This window comes from Apodemus sylvaticus, chromosome 3 (assembly GCF_947179515.1).
Source record: "Apodemus sylvaticus chromosome 3, mApoSyl1.1, whole genome shotgun sequence".
In the NCBI taxonomy this organism is placed as follows: Eukaryota; Metazoa; Chordata; class Mammalia; order Rodentia; family Muridae; genus Apodemus; species Apodemus sylvaticus.
Genome location: NC_067474.1, coordinates 140,012,783 through 140,029,977, shown reverse-complemented (window position 1 = coordinate 140,029,977; position 17,195 = coordinate 140,012,783). Strand labels below are relative to the sequence as shown.

Below are 17,195 nucleotides of genomic sequence, written 5' to 3'. Positions count from 1 at the left end.
TGCCTCCCAAGTGCTAGGATTAAAGGCGTGTGCCACCAGGTTTTTAATGGGCATATGTAACTCTATTTGGGGGACCAGGAAGGGGGACAACATTTGGAATGTAAATAAATAAAATAATTTAATTTAAAAAAAAAACAGTTCCACAGGCTGTCAGACAGCCAGTACATTGTGTCAAAAGTGATGACAGTTAATGGCCCAAAATATGGTTTTCTACTAAAAATGCTGTGTGGACTTACTAGTAATCGAAAGTTCTGGGGCTGGGGAAATGAATGGCTCCATGGTTGGGAGCTCTGGCTGCTTTTCTAGAGGACCCGGGTTTGACACCCAGCATCTGCACAGTGGCTCACGACTGTCTTGTTACTCCAGTCCCAGGGGATCCATGGCACCGAGCATGCACATGGTGCTTACGTGCATGCAGGCAAAGTACTCATACATATAAAAAAGTTAAATGAATCCTTTAAAACACCAGAGTGGCCAGGCGGTGGTGGTGCACGCCTATAATCCCAGCACTCTGGGAGGCAGAGGCAGGCGGATTTCTGAGTTCGAGGCCAGTCTGGTCTACAGAGTGAGCTCCAGGACAGCCAGGACTACACAGAGAAACTCTGTCTCCAAAAAAAAAAAAAAAAAAAAACCCCAAATCAAAACAAACAAAACCAGAGTTATCTAGTAACTTAGTTGCTTCCCCAAATTACCCAAGGAAGATATTATATATTAGACAAAATGATATGATCTCTGAGATCTGTTTCTAATTAATCCTGAGAAGATGAAAGAGCCAAAATAAAATTGGCTATATTGAATCTAAATGATAAATACAAAGTTTACTACACAAAATCTCTATTTTCTAGTATTTTTGGAATTTCCTACATGTAATATTCTTCTGTATTATTGCATTGGAGCAGAATGTTTGTGTTCATTAACCCATCTCTTACAGTGCTGAAGGAAGCCATGTTTCAGGACAGAGCAATGGACGAGACCCACAAGCTCTTGCCAAGGCTGTACAGATTCACCAAGATACCTTACGCACAATGTACTTCGCTTAACAAATCCAAGTTTATTCTCCGAGAGGAAGAGAAGAAAGGTGAATCAACATACAATGTATGTTTCCAGTGGAGTCAATTAGCTGGGGAGGCCTCCAGCCATACAGAAGCCAATACGATATAGAGGTCTGGTCCTTATGTTGATCCAAGGAAAATTGTTTACTCTGTCAAATAGCGCAGCACCATTGCACACTAGGGAGCCAGCCCACTGCTTTTTTGCAGTTCCCTGTAGAAGAAGCATCACCGTTGTTTATTCTCACTTCTTACAGTCTAACCCTTTTAATGCCTTTACCTCAAGTTGCTTAGCAGCACAACTGTCTCTGCAAAAAAAGAAAAAATAAGTGAATGGTGGTTTAAAAACACATACTTAAACAAATAATGATTGTTCAGTTATATGTGCAGAAAAAGTAATGTGTATCTATTCTTGTAAAGGAATCTGTATTTTCAATATCCACACATTACTTAGTGTGCATATGTATCTAGATCTAGATTACTGATATATATGTATCTGTGTGTATATTTTATACTTCATTCCCCTGGGGATCTTTCCTTGTATCCCTCCTTAGACCGCATTCATTTCCTTCACTACCTCCCTTGCCTTCAGCATCTATACTTTGGTCCCTATAGCTACAAATGGCAATCATATGTTCATACATATGGTTCATTCGAAGGAAGGCTTGGCAAATCAGACTTCTGGTTTTATTTTATGTACCTCCTCCTAGCTCCTGTCTCACACACACACACAGGAGTCCTCGGCTCTTGACTCCATGTTTGTGAGCGTCTGTTCCTTTTTGCTCTGGACTTACCACATGTGCGCAGTGTTCAGAGACAGTGGCAACCGAGGATTCTTTTCTGTAGTGAGTTTGTTAAAGCTGCTATAAATAGGAAACCTTGTCAGACATCTTTCTGATCAGTGGCAATTGTTCTAAAGCCTTCGGTTGTATGAATTATACCTGGGAATCCCTTCAAGCTTTTATAAAGAGTAAATATTTTAAAAATCTGAAACTCTACAGGATGGAAAAAGGAAGGAATTGGGGTTTGTTTTGTTTTGTTTTTGCTAGTTTACTTACTGCCCTCATACCTTAATGTGATTTTCTCATATATATATATGTATACATATATACATATGTATACATATATATATGCATATATGTTGAAGTATAGCTCTCTTTGCCTTTATATTCATTAGAATAGTGCTTTAATAAACTGTATTGGCTACATCTTTTATAGAATTATAATCATGTTAAGAACTGAGACAGTTTTTGCTCTCTTTTTTAGTGCACTAAGCAATTTTACAGGAAGCCTGTTATCCCCACTGTGGATAACAGGAAGAACAGACATCTGTCATTTAAAGGGAACACAGTAATGCAGCCTTTATTTCAGAAAGAGTTTCATAATTTTCAGTTTTAAAACAATTCCTTAAAACAATTATATCCATAGGAGTAAAGCTAACTAAAGGAGCCTCAGCTCCGAGATCAGAAACATAGTTGAACTTCAGTTTTTAAAAATGATATGAGCAGCTTAAGATTTAAATTATCTGAAAATATATTTTTAAATTATCTGAAAATATATCTTACTTATTGAAGAATTGTGCTCCTTTGACTAAAAGGAATCGAGAAAATACTGGATGATTTTTTTTCTATCTTTTTACCAGTGTAACTTTCTCTTTAAAAATAAAATGTCAGAGTGCCCACTTCAGCAGTACATATACTAAAATTGAAATGATACAGAGAAGATTAGCATGGCCCCTGCGCAAGAATGACACTCAAATACATGAAATGTTCCATATTTTTTAATTAAAAAATAAATAAATAAAGCCGGGTGGTAGTAGTGCATGCCTTTAATCCCAGCACTTGGGAGGCAGAGGCAGGCGGATCTCTGAGTTTGAGGCCAGCCTGGTCTACACAGAGAAACCCTGTCACAGGGGGGGGGGGGGGGAGAAGATGGCAATGATGAAGGAAATTAGGTCTTTGGTCATTTAACATTAGTAAAATTTCTTAAATACACTGAAAACTCTTTAAAAACTTAGTTTTCTCCACTTTAATCACTAACTTTAGTTAATAACTTTAAAGCTGTCAATGCTGAGTTTCTCAGTAATGGCAGGTTTGGGATTAGCACTTTATAAGTCATAAACATTGCATGTGAGTTTTCTCTGCTCTTGTTCCCTCCGGCTCTGAGGACAGACACTACAGCTGTCTGTGGTGGCAACTGTCAGCCTTTCAGAACTCTGCTTGCCAGGAACAGGAATGCAGCTAAGTCTTCATTTGCTCTCTTACTGTTAGTCCACATTGTTGCCAATTTACTGTATTTGAATCTAAAACCTGAGCCATGTCCTACAGGCATGAATTCTTCTGTCCCTTTGCCAGAATACTAAAGAAAGTACTGTATTTTATATGTTTATTGCTTTGAAGTATTTAAAATGCAATTCTCAATACTGTTTTAAAGCACTTTACAAAGGATATTTGTGTAGTTTATACATTTTTTTCCTTCCAAAATATTCCCATCTCAACCCTGGCAAGAGAAAACTCCTTACAGCATATTTGGGATTGGTTTCTTTGCTTGCTTGTTTTGGAGACAGTCTCTCTATTGCCCATGCTGGCGTCCAACCGCTAGGCTCCAGAAGTCTTCTTAACCTCCCTAGTAGTTAGGACTGCTGGCCTCCTACCATCTTGCCTGGCTGTTGGGGAACATTGCCAAGAGAATAGAATGGTACAGCCTCCCATGGTAAAAGTCTTTGACTGGATTGTGTTTGCTCAGTAGAAGTAAAACATCTTTTTTGGCCCCTGCACATATTTATGTGAGGAGCTTTAGGGAGTAGCATGGGCAAACACCCTGTCCCTTTCCTGACCTTTGATCTCACACATGCCAGAGGGAAGCCCTTATTTTAACTCTTATTTAAAAGGATTTTTTAAGGGGAAGAATTTTTTTCTAAAATATAAGGTTTTATCTTTTAAATTGTTTCTTTTTTAGAATGCATTTATATTATTCAGTCTTGCTAGTTTAAGATAATTAACTTAAAATATATATAGTGTTTTTCTGCTTTGCCTACTAATAAATTGTTATAACAAACTTAATGCCAACAAACTTTGGGCTTAGAATTTTAAGATAAAAAGGCCTATAGAAAATACTTCTTGAAATTTATACTATTTTTCCATTTCTGGGTATAATTCCTAATCTTTTTCTTAAGTTCCTTTCAGTTTAAACATCATGAAGCCATCGTAAGGTTTCTCTTCTACCATACTCTCGCTCTTAGCTGGTGAATGTCGGCTTATGGTTTTGTTTTGTTATGGTATGGCTTATAAGACTGACTAAAACGTCAATCTGAACAACTTGTAGAATTGATTCTTGTGTGAAGAAGAGTTGTGAGTTTAATGTATATTCTTGATGGCAAATGTGTCTGTAGAATGTGCATGTTACATGTCTATATTACAGTATCTAAGCACTGGCATTGAGACCACAAATTAATAATTCTGTAGCTGCTATATTTATTGAGGTAGAGTCTGACATTCACTGCACTAAACAATAAGACAAGGCAGGCTAGTGTCAGACACTTTTGGTTTCTTAGATAAGTTTAGGGACATAAAACATGAAGGTGACAAACAGCAGGTACTTGAAACAGTTCTAGTTGCAGTTTAGTAACAAAATACCTTTGCTTTAGAAATGTAGGGTTTTTACATTGACGTGTGCACACATGAGAGTGCTTCAGTCTTCTCAGGCCTGGGCTTTGGCACATTTCCACAGAAATACAATGATCTTTTGTTTTGTTGATAATTATCTTTTAACAATTTTTCAGTAAAAAAAAAAAAATAGTCTGGAAATACCTCTGCTTATGACCTATTAGTATATTTTTGTTCCTAAAGAGACTCTAGAAGGGACTCCAGTAAGAATGTTCTGTGTGTTTTAGAAGGCATTTGAATAAAGATTCATCTCTACCTTCTAACAGAGACTCCTCACCTTCAAAAGATCCAACTCGTTTTCCAAGCCAGGCTCTCTGTGGTTCTAGTAGCCTAATATTGGCTTTCTTAGTGTCTTGTAGACCATTTTGGTTTGGTTTGGTTTGTTTTTGTTTGGTTTGGTTTAGTTTGGTTTGGTTTGGTTTGGTTTGGTTTGGTTTTTTGTGGATTTGGTTTTTTCAAGACAGGGTTTCTCTGTATAGCCCTGGCTATCCTGGAACTCACTCTGTAGACCAGGCTGGCCTCAAACTCAGAAATCCGCCTGCCTCTGCCTCCCAGAGTGCTGGGATTACAGGCGTGTGCCACCACCACCCCGCTGTGTCTTGTAGATCTTAGGGTAGCAAGCTTGAAGTGTGTCTTGGGGAATTAAAAACCAGCTGCTGTTGAGCAGAAATGGCTTCAAGATCTCGGTCACAGGCTGTGTGAGCACTTGGAGAACAGCCATAGAAGTGAAGCTGAGAAATGTCTATCCAGCATGTGATGGGGCTCTTCATATGCTTCATTCTTAGGAAATTTGAGGAGCTAGCCACTGTGGACACTGCTGGATAGTTTGTTCCCTTTCTGATTCAAACCTTTAGAGTAATGTTTTGCCAAGAAGTTTAACTGACATCTCTGTATAATTTTCACTGGGTGTCATTAAACTAACTTATATGTTCAGTTAAGCCTGTATAAGGTGCACCTATAACCCCAGCCCTCAGGAGCATCAGGAATTAAAAGCCAGCCTCAGCAACATGAGACCATGTCTCAAAACACAGCAAACATTTTGTTGACCCCATCCCTGTAGGTACTGTCCTGCTGCAGTGAAAGGCTGCTCTTAACAATTCCATATAGCTCACCTGCCTCTTAGAAAGTGCATGAGTTCCTCCAAGAAAGACAGTTCACTTATCCAACATGCTTGATTCAGCTGCTTTATCTGTGAAGTATTAGTCTCTTTCATCCTTTTTGAAAATGCATAGATATTTTTGAAGCTTTAATAAAAATAGTTGGAGAACTTTATCTTGAGTGAGATCTTCCTGAGTCTTGTTATAATCCTGACTTGAGTGTCTCCATTTTTCTTTCCACTTAACACATAAGATTTCTGTGATTCTGTGAGTCAAAAACTAAGCCAAGAATAACTATGTAAAGGTCAATACAGAGGACAGGGGGATAGCTTAGCAGGTAAAGGTAGTCACCAGCAAGCCTGAAAACCTGAGCTCAATCCTTGGGACCCAAATAGTGGAAAAACAGAACCAACTCCCATAACTTGCCCTCTGACCTCTATACACATGCCACAGCAACATCCATCAGGCATGCGCGCGTGCACACATACACACTCACAAATGTACTTTTAAATGTTGTAACTTTTAAGTCTATAGAAATCAGAAAGGCAGCTGGGCTTAATGCATGCCTATGCTCCTAGCCAAAGGATCTAGAGTTCAAGACCAACTTAGACAGTTTGAGGCCACTCTAGGATACATAGTAATACTGTGTCCCCAACTCTGCTAAACCCCCTGTCCGCAAAAAGAAAAACCCAAGACCAAAGCAAACAGAAAGAGTTGTCTCTAAAGCATATTGGCAATGATAAATTGATGCTGTGATTGATTAAACCCAGGCTGAGTCCCAGGGGGAGGGGGGAAAGGTGATTGTATAGCAATAAAATACATCACAAAAGAAAAGAAGATTATAATAGCATTACATTTTATGTTTCTAATTTTCCCTGTAAGTCAGCAACTCTAAAATGAACAAGACTTCTGTTGATAAAATCCATGGCCAGATGAAGTTTACCTCACCCATCAAAAGGGGTACCCTAGAGTTTTCTTAAGAATCTTTTGTTTAGCCAGGCAGTGGTGGTTCACGCCTTTAATCCCAGCACCTGGGAAGCAGAGACAGGTGGATTTCTGAGTTTGAGGCCAGCCTGGGCTACAGAGTGAGTTCCAGGACAGCCAGGGCTACACAAAGAAACCCTGGGGTGGGGGGAAATCTTTTGTTCTTAAAGCATGAAAGTTAATGTCTTTAGCTTAAATGAAAGGACAGTGCTCAGTGTAGAGGGCTGGGTCCATGCATTCCCAGGAGACCATGTTAAAGTTCTAGACAGCAGACACATGACAGCATTAGGATCTTCTCAAACCACCGGCCAGGGCCAGCCGTTGGGGCCCCTTCATTTTTCAAATCCCTGTCTAAGGTCACCATAATCTGCTATTGTTTTGCATTAGGGTCTGAGTAAAGAGGTTCTTCAGGGTAGACACTAGGTCATTTTTTAAAAGCAAGGTGGTTCTTAGAAAGTGCCTTTTCTGAAGATGGTGCTGTAGATTTTATTTTTCAAACAACATAAAGCTAAAAATTTTTATGATAATTTAAAATACTAAGAATATGTCAGTTTCATATCGTGTTATTGTTGTCTTGAATTTGGTCTAGAGACCAAATTGGTGTAATGGCATGTCTAAGTTAATGCTCACTGAGTTTATTTTGTAAATTTGAAAATATAATTTTTAATTCTCAGTTATGTTTGAAATATCTCTAATATATATAAGATAACAGATCTAGGAGTAAGTGCCCCTTGGCAAAGGTGCCATGGCAGGAACTGTGTATTATGAGGAGCTTTTCCGTTTTCAGCACAGGTTACCTCCTGACCTAACCTTTCCTACTGACTCACCTGTAAGGACGGTACTTAGAAAGGAAGAGCTCCATCACTGAGACCAGTTTAAGAGAAAAGCCACATGACAGCTCAGCCTTTAGGGGAAATTTTGGTTTTTAGATAGTAATGACTATTTTAAATGATTCCTGATTTTTAAGGTGGAAGGATTTTTATGGAAAATGACAGCAAGAGGGCATGGTTGATTATTTAACAACAGATCATAGTCTGAGGGTGTACTACTCATTGGAAGAGTACACACTTGCTTAGCATATGCAAAGCCCTGACTTCATTCCTAGCACTAGGGGAAGAAAAAATACATTTTGGGCTGTGGGAATAAGCAAAGTGAGATCATTCAAGCCCACTAGGAACCCAGTCATCTGTTAGTAAGCTAGCAGATATTTCCTACAGCCAGAAGCAGAAAACAGCTAAATGGCCAACTTAACCAATTCCTGCTTGTGAATTTGGTGACCATTCCTCCAGAAGATACTAAAAACACACAGACACCACCACCCCTGAGTAACCTTGTCTGCAGCATTATATAAGAATATCAGTAACATTGCACTTATTGTCTGGGGTGAGCTCTGTCTGTTCGCACATTAAACTTCTTCATTTTTATAGTGTCTTAATAGCAATTATTAGTTTATTTTTAAGATTAATTTTTCTATAGTGATGTTCATATTTATTGGCAATTTGTGTGCAACTTTTGCATTTTGCCCAGATGTTGGGTTTAAGGTATTTTTATAGTTATATCTAGCTTTTCTCTTTCTTTGTGATATTAGCAGAAATTTAGATAATGTGTTAATATATCAACCAAACTACTAATTCCATAGAGTTTGGATTTTTACCAATAAACCATGAACACTATTTTCTACTTTAGAATATTTAGTATTTTATACAATAGGCATTAAAGACAGTCTTTAGGTGGGTTTCTACATGTAGATAGGAGGGAGGGCTTCTCTGGAAGTTAAGTTTGGTTTTCTCCTTCATTTGGGAGCAAACATGAACAAACTGGATTTATTTTACCTGATTGCAATGTGGGGGAAGCTGTCAAATAAAAGATTGTTTTTGTTGGTTTGTTTTTTTTTTTTTTTTTAGCTTGAGGCACATTGCTCAAGATTGTGATTCATTTTCATAGTCAGAAAGACAGTAGTCAAAAATAGAAAGGTTATATAAGTTGTTGATAATTTATTTCCAAATGAGATTTTCCTACCCATAATTATTTGGGTATTTGCTACCCTGAACTTTCCTAGAGTAGTTTTAAAGTTGGTTCAGCCCTGAGTATCAATGAAGAAGAAGAGTGTAGGTGTCTGGGAAGAACAAAGATAGAATGATAGAAATATTTCAGCTGATTAAAATTGACATCAGAAGGCATGAAGTGATGGTACATGGCTTTAGCTGCAGCACTCAGGAAGCAGAGGCAGGCTGACTTCTGTAAATTCCAGGTCAGCCTTGGCTACTGAGTGATTCCCAGGCCAGCCAGGGCCACATACTCAGTCTTTATCTCCAAAAATACAAAAAACAAAACCAAAAAAAAAACCAACAACAACAACAAAGAACTAAGTAGTAACCTGAACTAATTGAAAAGCAATAAAAAGTATGATTATAGAATATTAATTTCAAGTATATATAATCACTACAGTTTTTTAGGTAGATCAGTGTCCTTTATATTGGCACATTAATTCCTTTAAATATAAGTATATGAAAAAGATGTATTCCCTTAAGGTAAAGTATCTCCATTATATTTTTATATTCCTACTTTGCTTGTTAAGGAATTTTCCTTTCCTGTGAGAAATGAGAAGAGAACATTTATCCCTTTCTGAATTTTTTAAATGTCAGACTGCTGAGGCTCAGCGCATTTCCCTTCCCTCACTATATTTTGTTTTCCCACTGAGGGGGAAATGGGAAGGCTTTGAGTACTTGCAAACCAGAATATATTTTTCATAGTAAATAAAAACACACTGTAAAATGAATCAGCGTGTGATTTCATGTAGACATTAACTAAGTCATGTCTATGCATTCTTCTGGTTGCATACCTTGCTTTCTAATGTACCTTCTGAGCTCACTCCTTCCTTCACCTACCAAGTACTCACTGAATGCCAGTGTGCTGATTGGATGAGCTTGTTAACTATAAAGGAGAGACTATTTCAAGTGGCTCTTTTTATTTTCCTGCAAGTATAGCTAGGTCCCCTTGGTCACTGTATCTCCAGTTTTATTGTATGTCAGTATTGTTCCAAGTAGATGGGTATATTATTCTTTTACACTAATGTTTTTGAGGCTGTCTGAAATCCAGTTTTCTTTTCTGGAAGCTTTTGGGTACTTGAGCTTCCGTGGGAGGCTCCACACACCCTGTTACCTGGCATCGGTACCACATCAACAGTGAAATACTGGATGGCATAAGTTTACAGTCCACCTCTTCAGAACTGAGTATCTGTACTGGGAGGTGTGGGCCATCTATAAAAGAACCTTCAAGAATAGTCCTGTAAGGAAAAAAGATGTGCACCTTGCTCAGAAGACCTCCCTGTGTTTGTTTTATTCTTCCCAGTCACGGGCTGTGTGCACGTCTATGATTTTATGTTTGCAGTTTAAGAGGCTGTATCAGTGGCTGGGGATGTAGCTCATGCAGAAAAAGACTGCTTGCCTCACATGGTTGAAGCCCTGAGTTCAATCCCTAGTGCTTCACAAACTGGGCTTGCTGGTACATTCCTGTAACCCCAGCACTCAGAGAATCAGAGTTCTCTTTGATTAATACTGAATTGAGGCCGTCCTAGGAAACTTGCATCTAGGCTTTGTCAGAGCCTAGATAGGGAAATCAGTATGGAATTTCATGCCTAAAGCTTTCATCTTCATGACTTTTGTTTGGAAAAAAAACAAAACTGCCTAGACTTAGCTGTTTGATAATCTTCAGCTGAAAGAAGGAGTGGTTCCAAACTGCTATGTATCTAACGCTACCTTTATAAAAGGGATCTGTGGAAGCAGGAAGGATTTATAGACGCTGACCTATTTATAGGGCTGTGCAGGCAGGCAGGTAAGAGAAGTGGGGAGATGGTTTCTTTGCTGAGATTCTAGAAACCATGTATTAGTATTTTCCAAGTTCACAGATCACAGAAAACAGAGCAGTTGTTGCTGTTTCGCACAGATGTCAAAGAAGGGTTTATAATGGAGATGTGTATTAGCTGTTTGTCCCAAATCCAGAACTGTGCCTGCTCTTGGCAAATTAACATCTTAGAAATCACCTCTACATTATAGTGAGGAAGTCACATGAAGTTGTTACCCTTAAGTAAATGCCTGGCATTGCTGTAGCTTTGGTGGGTCTCTCCTTCAAAAGCCCCAGTCTGGGCCTTGTCAGACTTTCCTGTGCAGACTTGGGGAAAACACTGGTGGGTTAGAAGGAAGGAAGAATCTTGTTCATCTGGTTAATACATCCAGTCTGGTCCCAAGGAGTTAGTAAGAGGAAGCTTTGGTTTTTATAGCAATATACTTGATCTCTGGTGATGACTAAGTGCAGACACCTCTCTTTTCACAGTCAGGGAATGATTCATTGTTGAAGAGATGAAGGCCTTGCAAGCCTACATATGATAGGCTAGCGGAGTACTTCAAACTCCAAGTGGTAAGGCACTTGCATTGCAAGCACAAACCTGACCCTGACCCGCCCCTGCCCCTCCACTGCCCCTGCCCCCTCCTCTGCCCCTGCCCATGCCCCTGCCCCCTCCCCTGCCCTCTCCAAGAAACAACCACCAAGAACAGCAAGCGTGAACTGGTGGACTCTTTTGTCTGAAAGTTTTCTAGGTGCCTTCTTAACCCAGGGCACAACTTTTTCTTGTCTTTAAACAAAAAGGTTTACAGGCAGTTTACATAGACCTCTACTGTGGGTGAATAACAGTCTTTACAATAGTTGGGGAGGAGCCATTTGCCAGAAGTTCCTGTTTGATGAGGAGACTTTTTCAGCCAGGCATGGTCACACATACCCTTAATCAGAACACACCAGGAGACAAGGCAATCTCTGAGTTCGAGACCAGCCTAATCTGTATCACAAGCTCCAGACCAAGAAAAAAAAAGTTTCTGACTTATTGTACATGGCTTCTTATATTTTTTTAAAATAGGTTGAATGGATTAATACTTAGACAACTCCTTCTAATTTATATGTTTCTTGCTTTCTTAAACTATCCATTCCTCTTATATATATATTTATTTATTTAATTAAAGTTGTTATATAGATGTATTTATCACATTCGATTTATTGGTGTGTAAAAAGTACTATTAAAAAGGTACTTTTTTTTAGGGTTTGGAGAGAGATGCTCAACTGTTAAGAGCACTTATTGTTCTGTCAGAACCAGAATTCAGTTCACAGCACCCACATTGATAGCTCACAAATGCCTGGAACTCTAGCCCTCGGGAAAGTGGGGGGAGGGTCTAATACTTCCTCCTGGCCACATTGGCCACATAAGCAAAATAACATAAAGTTATATGCACCAGGCATGGGGTCATACATTTGAGTTTCTGGTCAGCCTAGGCAATATAAGACCCTGTATCTAGAAAAAGAAAAAATTCAACCTATCGCTAGTCAGGCGTGAGCTGTAACGGATGTGACTTTTAAAAGGTCTCAACTAAAAAGGGACTATTAAGAAATTATTTGCGCTGGGCAGTGGTGGCACATGCCTTTAATCCCCGCACTTGGGAGGCAGAGGCAGGCGGATTTCTGAGTTCAAGGCCAGCTGGTCTACAGAGTGAATTCCAGGACAGCTCGAACTACACAGAGAAACCCTGTCTCGGGAAAAAAAAAACAAAACAAAACAAACAAACAAAAAAAAAAAAAAACCAAAATTATTTGCTGGGCAGTTGTGGTGCATGCCTTTAATCCCAGCATTTGGGAGGTAGAGCAGGTGGATTTCTGAGTTCGAGGCCAGCCTGGTCTACAAAGTGAGTTCCAGGACAGCCAGGGCTACATAGAGAAACCTGTCTCAAAAAAAAAAACAAAACAAAAAAACAAACAAAAAACAAAAGAGAGAGAGAAAGAGAGAAATTATTTAAGGCTTTGAGAGTAGAAATGTCTGTAGAGCATATGCCAGAGACTTGGGTGTCGTTCATACTGGCTCTGCCACTCATCTGTTCTGTGACCTCTGGCATTTCTTCCCTTTCTCTCCCTGTCTTCCTGTAGTAATGGTACCTGCCCTCACCTACCTCACCAAGTCCCCTTGAGAATCAGTTTGTTTGTGAATAACTCATGACTTTCCCAGAGGAAAAGCTATTCAGAAGTTCAGAGTGGTAGAGAAAGTTCCGAGGGCTCCTTCCCAGCTGGCCTCTGTGCAAGTGTCTTCGTTATAGCAGGTCGTTTTTATGAGACAGGCCTGAGAGCCACGGAGACATCATGTTGTGCTGTGCCCCGGCTCTTCCCTGCCAAAGGTCAGCACAGGGGCACACTTTTTTCTTTGTACTAACTGCTGGCAAAAACATAAGTTTTCAAACTAAATTCCTTTCGGTGGTGCTAAAGTAGTTGCAGCTGCACTTTGAGTTAGTGGGGAGGCCATCAGGCTCCCAGATCTTAACTTGCCCAGGTGCCTGTGTTTCCTGTCCCCCTCAGCTGCTGTTCTGCTCGACCTTCCTCACTGCTCCTTGGCAGATATTGGGTCCCTCGCCCTTGCAGAGGTGGGCGGGTTCTCAGAGCAAAGTGTCCTGGTTTTACCTGTCACTGAGTTGAACTTTACTTTAAAAACTCCGATCATCATTTATCTATAAAAGTTAGAACGTAAGCCAGACACCTCTAGTCCCAGCATGCAGGAGGCTGCAGCAGGCGGAGCACAAGTTTGAGGCCAAGGCTACTTAGTGAGATCCTCTTTCCAAAGTCAGAGACTGACTGCAGGGGGTATACCCATGTATCCCACAGAGTGCAGGCAGGGCCTTACATTTCAATAGGAAACCCATTCTCCTGTAAGGTAGGACTCCTGTTCCTAGAAAGGGTGTGTCACCACAGGTATAAACAGTTCCTTTTTGCAACAGACAAGTTTGTTGCTTTTGGTTTTGTCTTTAAAGAAAAATGAATGTATGTTAAGTATCCAGGGTATGGATGAATTCAATGTTTATTCTTACCTCTACTAATAGTGACCTCCCCATTCTTGCAAGCAGTTGGGCCTTTCCAACTTCTTGCTAACAGGTCTGACACCTGTTGTTAGCTTAGTAGAGCAATTAGAATTACAAAGTGAGAAGTTGAGGAACTTGATGCTTAAAAATGAAAAAGAGCTAAGTGTGCTGATTCACATCTGTGATCCCAGCACTTGGAGGGCAGGAGGATGGGAGGATCATCCAGGCCAGTCGCCACCACGGAGCAAGACCTTATCTCAAAAAAAAAAAAAAAAAAAAAAAAAGGAAAAGAAAAGAAAAAGGCACCGTGTGCAGTGCAACAGCTAACACTGATATATCAACACTGTTAAGTGGTTCTTACTGTAATGTGTAGCTTTAATGTCTCTCCGTTATGGACCCATAAAAGTATTACTGTATCTTCTGAGTATCATTTTGTGAATTAATATGTGGGTACATTTGTAGGCTGTGGAAAACAGTGCTGTTTGTATGTGTGTATATATAAGTCCTTTATAACACTATATGGATTAAGTTCAAATAAACAGAATAATATGTTGTTTCTTTCATGTTGGGAAGACTAACATGGCAGTCTGACCATTCCCTTGCAACCCCCTTCTACACAAAGCCTTGCTAACTGCTCCTGCTTCAGACAATTGCTGCTGCTTTTAAACCCTGAGTAATGGATGAAGAACTAACATTCTTCTTAAAGGGACCTTTCTAAGGAGTGAACTGTAAATTATAAGACATGTGGGGAGGGTGGGGATACCTGAAAACCGTCCTCCACATGGATAGCCTTTTAAATTTACCTTTTAATCACCTAGACCATGTGTGCCTATTTGTATTACAGATGTGAACCTCTATTTCAGAGTTAACAAAATGTTTTAAAACTGAAATATTACATAAATTCAGAGTAACCTTTCCCACCCTCTTAGACTTATACTCCCAGCTCTTGCCAAATATTCCTACTGACACCAGAGGACAACATGGGGCACTGACCCTTGCTCACTGTCCCTTCCTGCCCTGCAGCAGCTCTGTCATATGCCTGAGCTCACCTCATAGTCTCCATTGGCTTTTCATAAAAAAGAACAGTTTACTATAGTATCCAGACTGCAGCATTTCATGTTTGTCTAGCTGCTGCCTTTTTACATACTTGGCTACATGCTAACACTGGGTAAGACAGTGGAGCAGGTCTGATCTGTAAGTTATCCTGGGACCAGAAAAGATACAGAATGGTGTTTGGCAGCCATATTTAAGAGGAGGAATGGGAACTCTCCTGGGGGGTGGTTTATGTGCTGGAATGTCATTAGAGTCACCAAACGCTGAATTCTATCACTGTGTACTGGGGGCCAGGCTCTAATCTGTCATGTTAACTCCTTAAAGATGATATGTGATTACGAGATGCAGAAAGCTAATAAAGTTTTTAATCAAAAGTGCTTGTCCTCAGTATTTCTAGCTTGGTATTAAATTTTCTACTTTCAGTTTAACTATCCTACCCTAAAAAACTATTTCAAAGCCTTATGTGTGAAGTAGGCTAAAAGTTGGTTTTAAACAGTTTGGTCCATGTGGCAGCTCATAAGCATCTGTAACTCCAGTTCCACAGGATATGACACCCTCATCCGGCCTCTTGTGGGCACCAAACATACGTGGAACATATACATACATACAGGAAAACACTGTACACATCAAAATAATAGACCTATCAAAAGTATATCATATCATACTTTTGAGTAATTACAGACCCTTTACAAACAATCCAAGATAGGCTGAAAATTAGAGGAAATTATGGGGCACAAGAAGGAAAAGGAGCCCTTCAGTCAGGAGTCTAACCAACTGGGAGTCAAGAATTCTGCCAAGCAATGGTGGCACATACCTTTAATCTCAGCACCTGGGAGGCAGAAGCAGGTAGATCTCTTAAGTACAAGGCCAGCCTGGTCTACAGAGCTAGTTCTAGGACAGCCAAGGTTATACAAAGAAACTGTCTGGAAAAAGAGGGAGGGAGGGAAAGGGGGAGGGAGAGAATTCTAGCACATTTACTGTGATCATTGCTAACATAACAGCCCTTTATGCAAAAATAGCAGTGACCCCAAGCTCAAGGCCTGAATGTATATGACTTTAGATAGAGAAGGCCTTATTCCTTTCCCCCAGACACTTCTGGAAATCTCAAACAAGACTGTTAACTTTGTTTATAGTGGCCTTCCAGGTAACTCAGCCAAGCCTGACAGCCTGATCTAAGCTCAGTCATCAGAACTCAGGATCGAATGAGAGAATTGACTCCTCCTTCCTGACGGTTGTCTTCTGACCTCCACATGGGCACCATAGCATAAATGCACCAATACACACAAGACAACAACAACAATCATAATACTAAACTTTTTTAAAGAGCATGACTTCATTTACAACAAAGATAATTCATCATTCTGCATCTTGTGATCTAGACTTTCTGTTTTGTTTTGTTTTGTTTTTTTGAGACAGGGTTTCTCTGTATAGCCCTGGCTGTCCTGGAACTCACTTTGTAGACCAAGCTGGTCTCAAACTCAGAAATCTGCCTGCCTCTGCCTCCCAAGTGCTGGAATTAAAGGCATGCACCACCACTGCCCGGCTGATCTAGACTTTTTAACACTATCAATTCTAATCCTATTGGGTACCCTCAAAAACTACTCCCCAGACAATAGCTTCAAACCCACCCAACCCCTATTTATGAACTGTACAGACAGCAGTGTTCCCTCTTAGAGAAGTCCACATGAACACTCAGGGGTGTGTCTTTCTCTGAGCTGTCCTTTCAACTCTCATGTTTAAAATATATAAAGAAATGTTGTAATAAGCTCCAGCTCTGGTTCATACTGGAGAATCCCAACTCTCTTTTCTAAGTTGAAGCTACAATGACCATTTGGCTTGAGTCAAGGTTCCTGAAAGATTTGAGAATTCTAGCTACTGTGGGTGACAGGGGTATGTACCTCCTGTCTCGGTCCCCTACATCACTGACCCTTTTTTGTATGTTTTTAGATGATTTATTTATTTTTATTTACATTCATGTTTCTGCCTATGTGAGGGATGTCAGATCCCCTGAAACTGGAATTACAGACAGTTGTGAACTACCATGTGGGTACTGGGAACTGAACCCCAATCCTCTTGAAGAGCAGTGCTCTTACCTATTGAGCCATCTCTCCAGCCCCCAGCTACTGACACTCTTAAACAAAACCTCCAACTAGCCTAAAGAGTGTCCATCACCTGACTGCAACCTCAGGGCTGGTCAGGATCAGACAAATCTAATAAAAACATTTCAAAATCATAGTTCTCAATCCTCTAAAGATATCCATTCCCAAGAGCAGAGTTGAACTTACCAGCAAACCTCGGCTTAAATTTTTGCTGTGGCTGGGCGGTGGTGGTGCATGCCTTTAATCCCAGCACTTGGGAGGCAAAGGCAGGCGGATTTCTGAGTTTGAGGCCAGCCTGGTCTACAGAGTGAGTTCCAGGACAGCTGGAGCTACACAGAGAAACCGTCTCAAAAAAACAAAAAAA

The 17,195-nt window shown here is 40.0% G+C and overlaps 1 protein-coding gene and 1 non-coding gene across 2 annotated transcripts in view; both read left to right on the top strand.

Annotated features, from left to right (window-relative positions):
• Ago3 (argonaute RISC catalytic component 3) overlaps positions 1 to 2,936 on the top strand; it is a 91,533-nt gene extending 88,597 nt beyond the window's left edge. The window contains exon 19 of the mRNA XM_052177371.1: positions 932 to 2,936. Within this exon, the coding sequence (XP_052033331.1) occupies positions 932 to 1,040 (109 nt within the window). The 3' untranslated portion in view covers positions 1,041 to 2,936. The remainder of the gene's footprint in view (positions 1 to 931) is intronic.
• LOC127682034 (U6 spliceosomal RNA) lies at positions 2,724 to 2,830 on the top strand. Its single transcript, XR_007977336.1, has one exon. It is a non-coding gene; the product is annotated as a U6 spliceosomal RNA (small nuclear RNA).
• Positions 2,937 to 17,195: the final 14,259 nt, after the last annotated feature.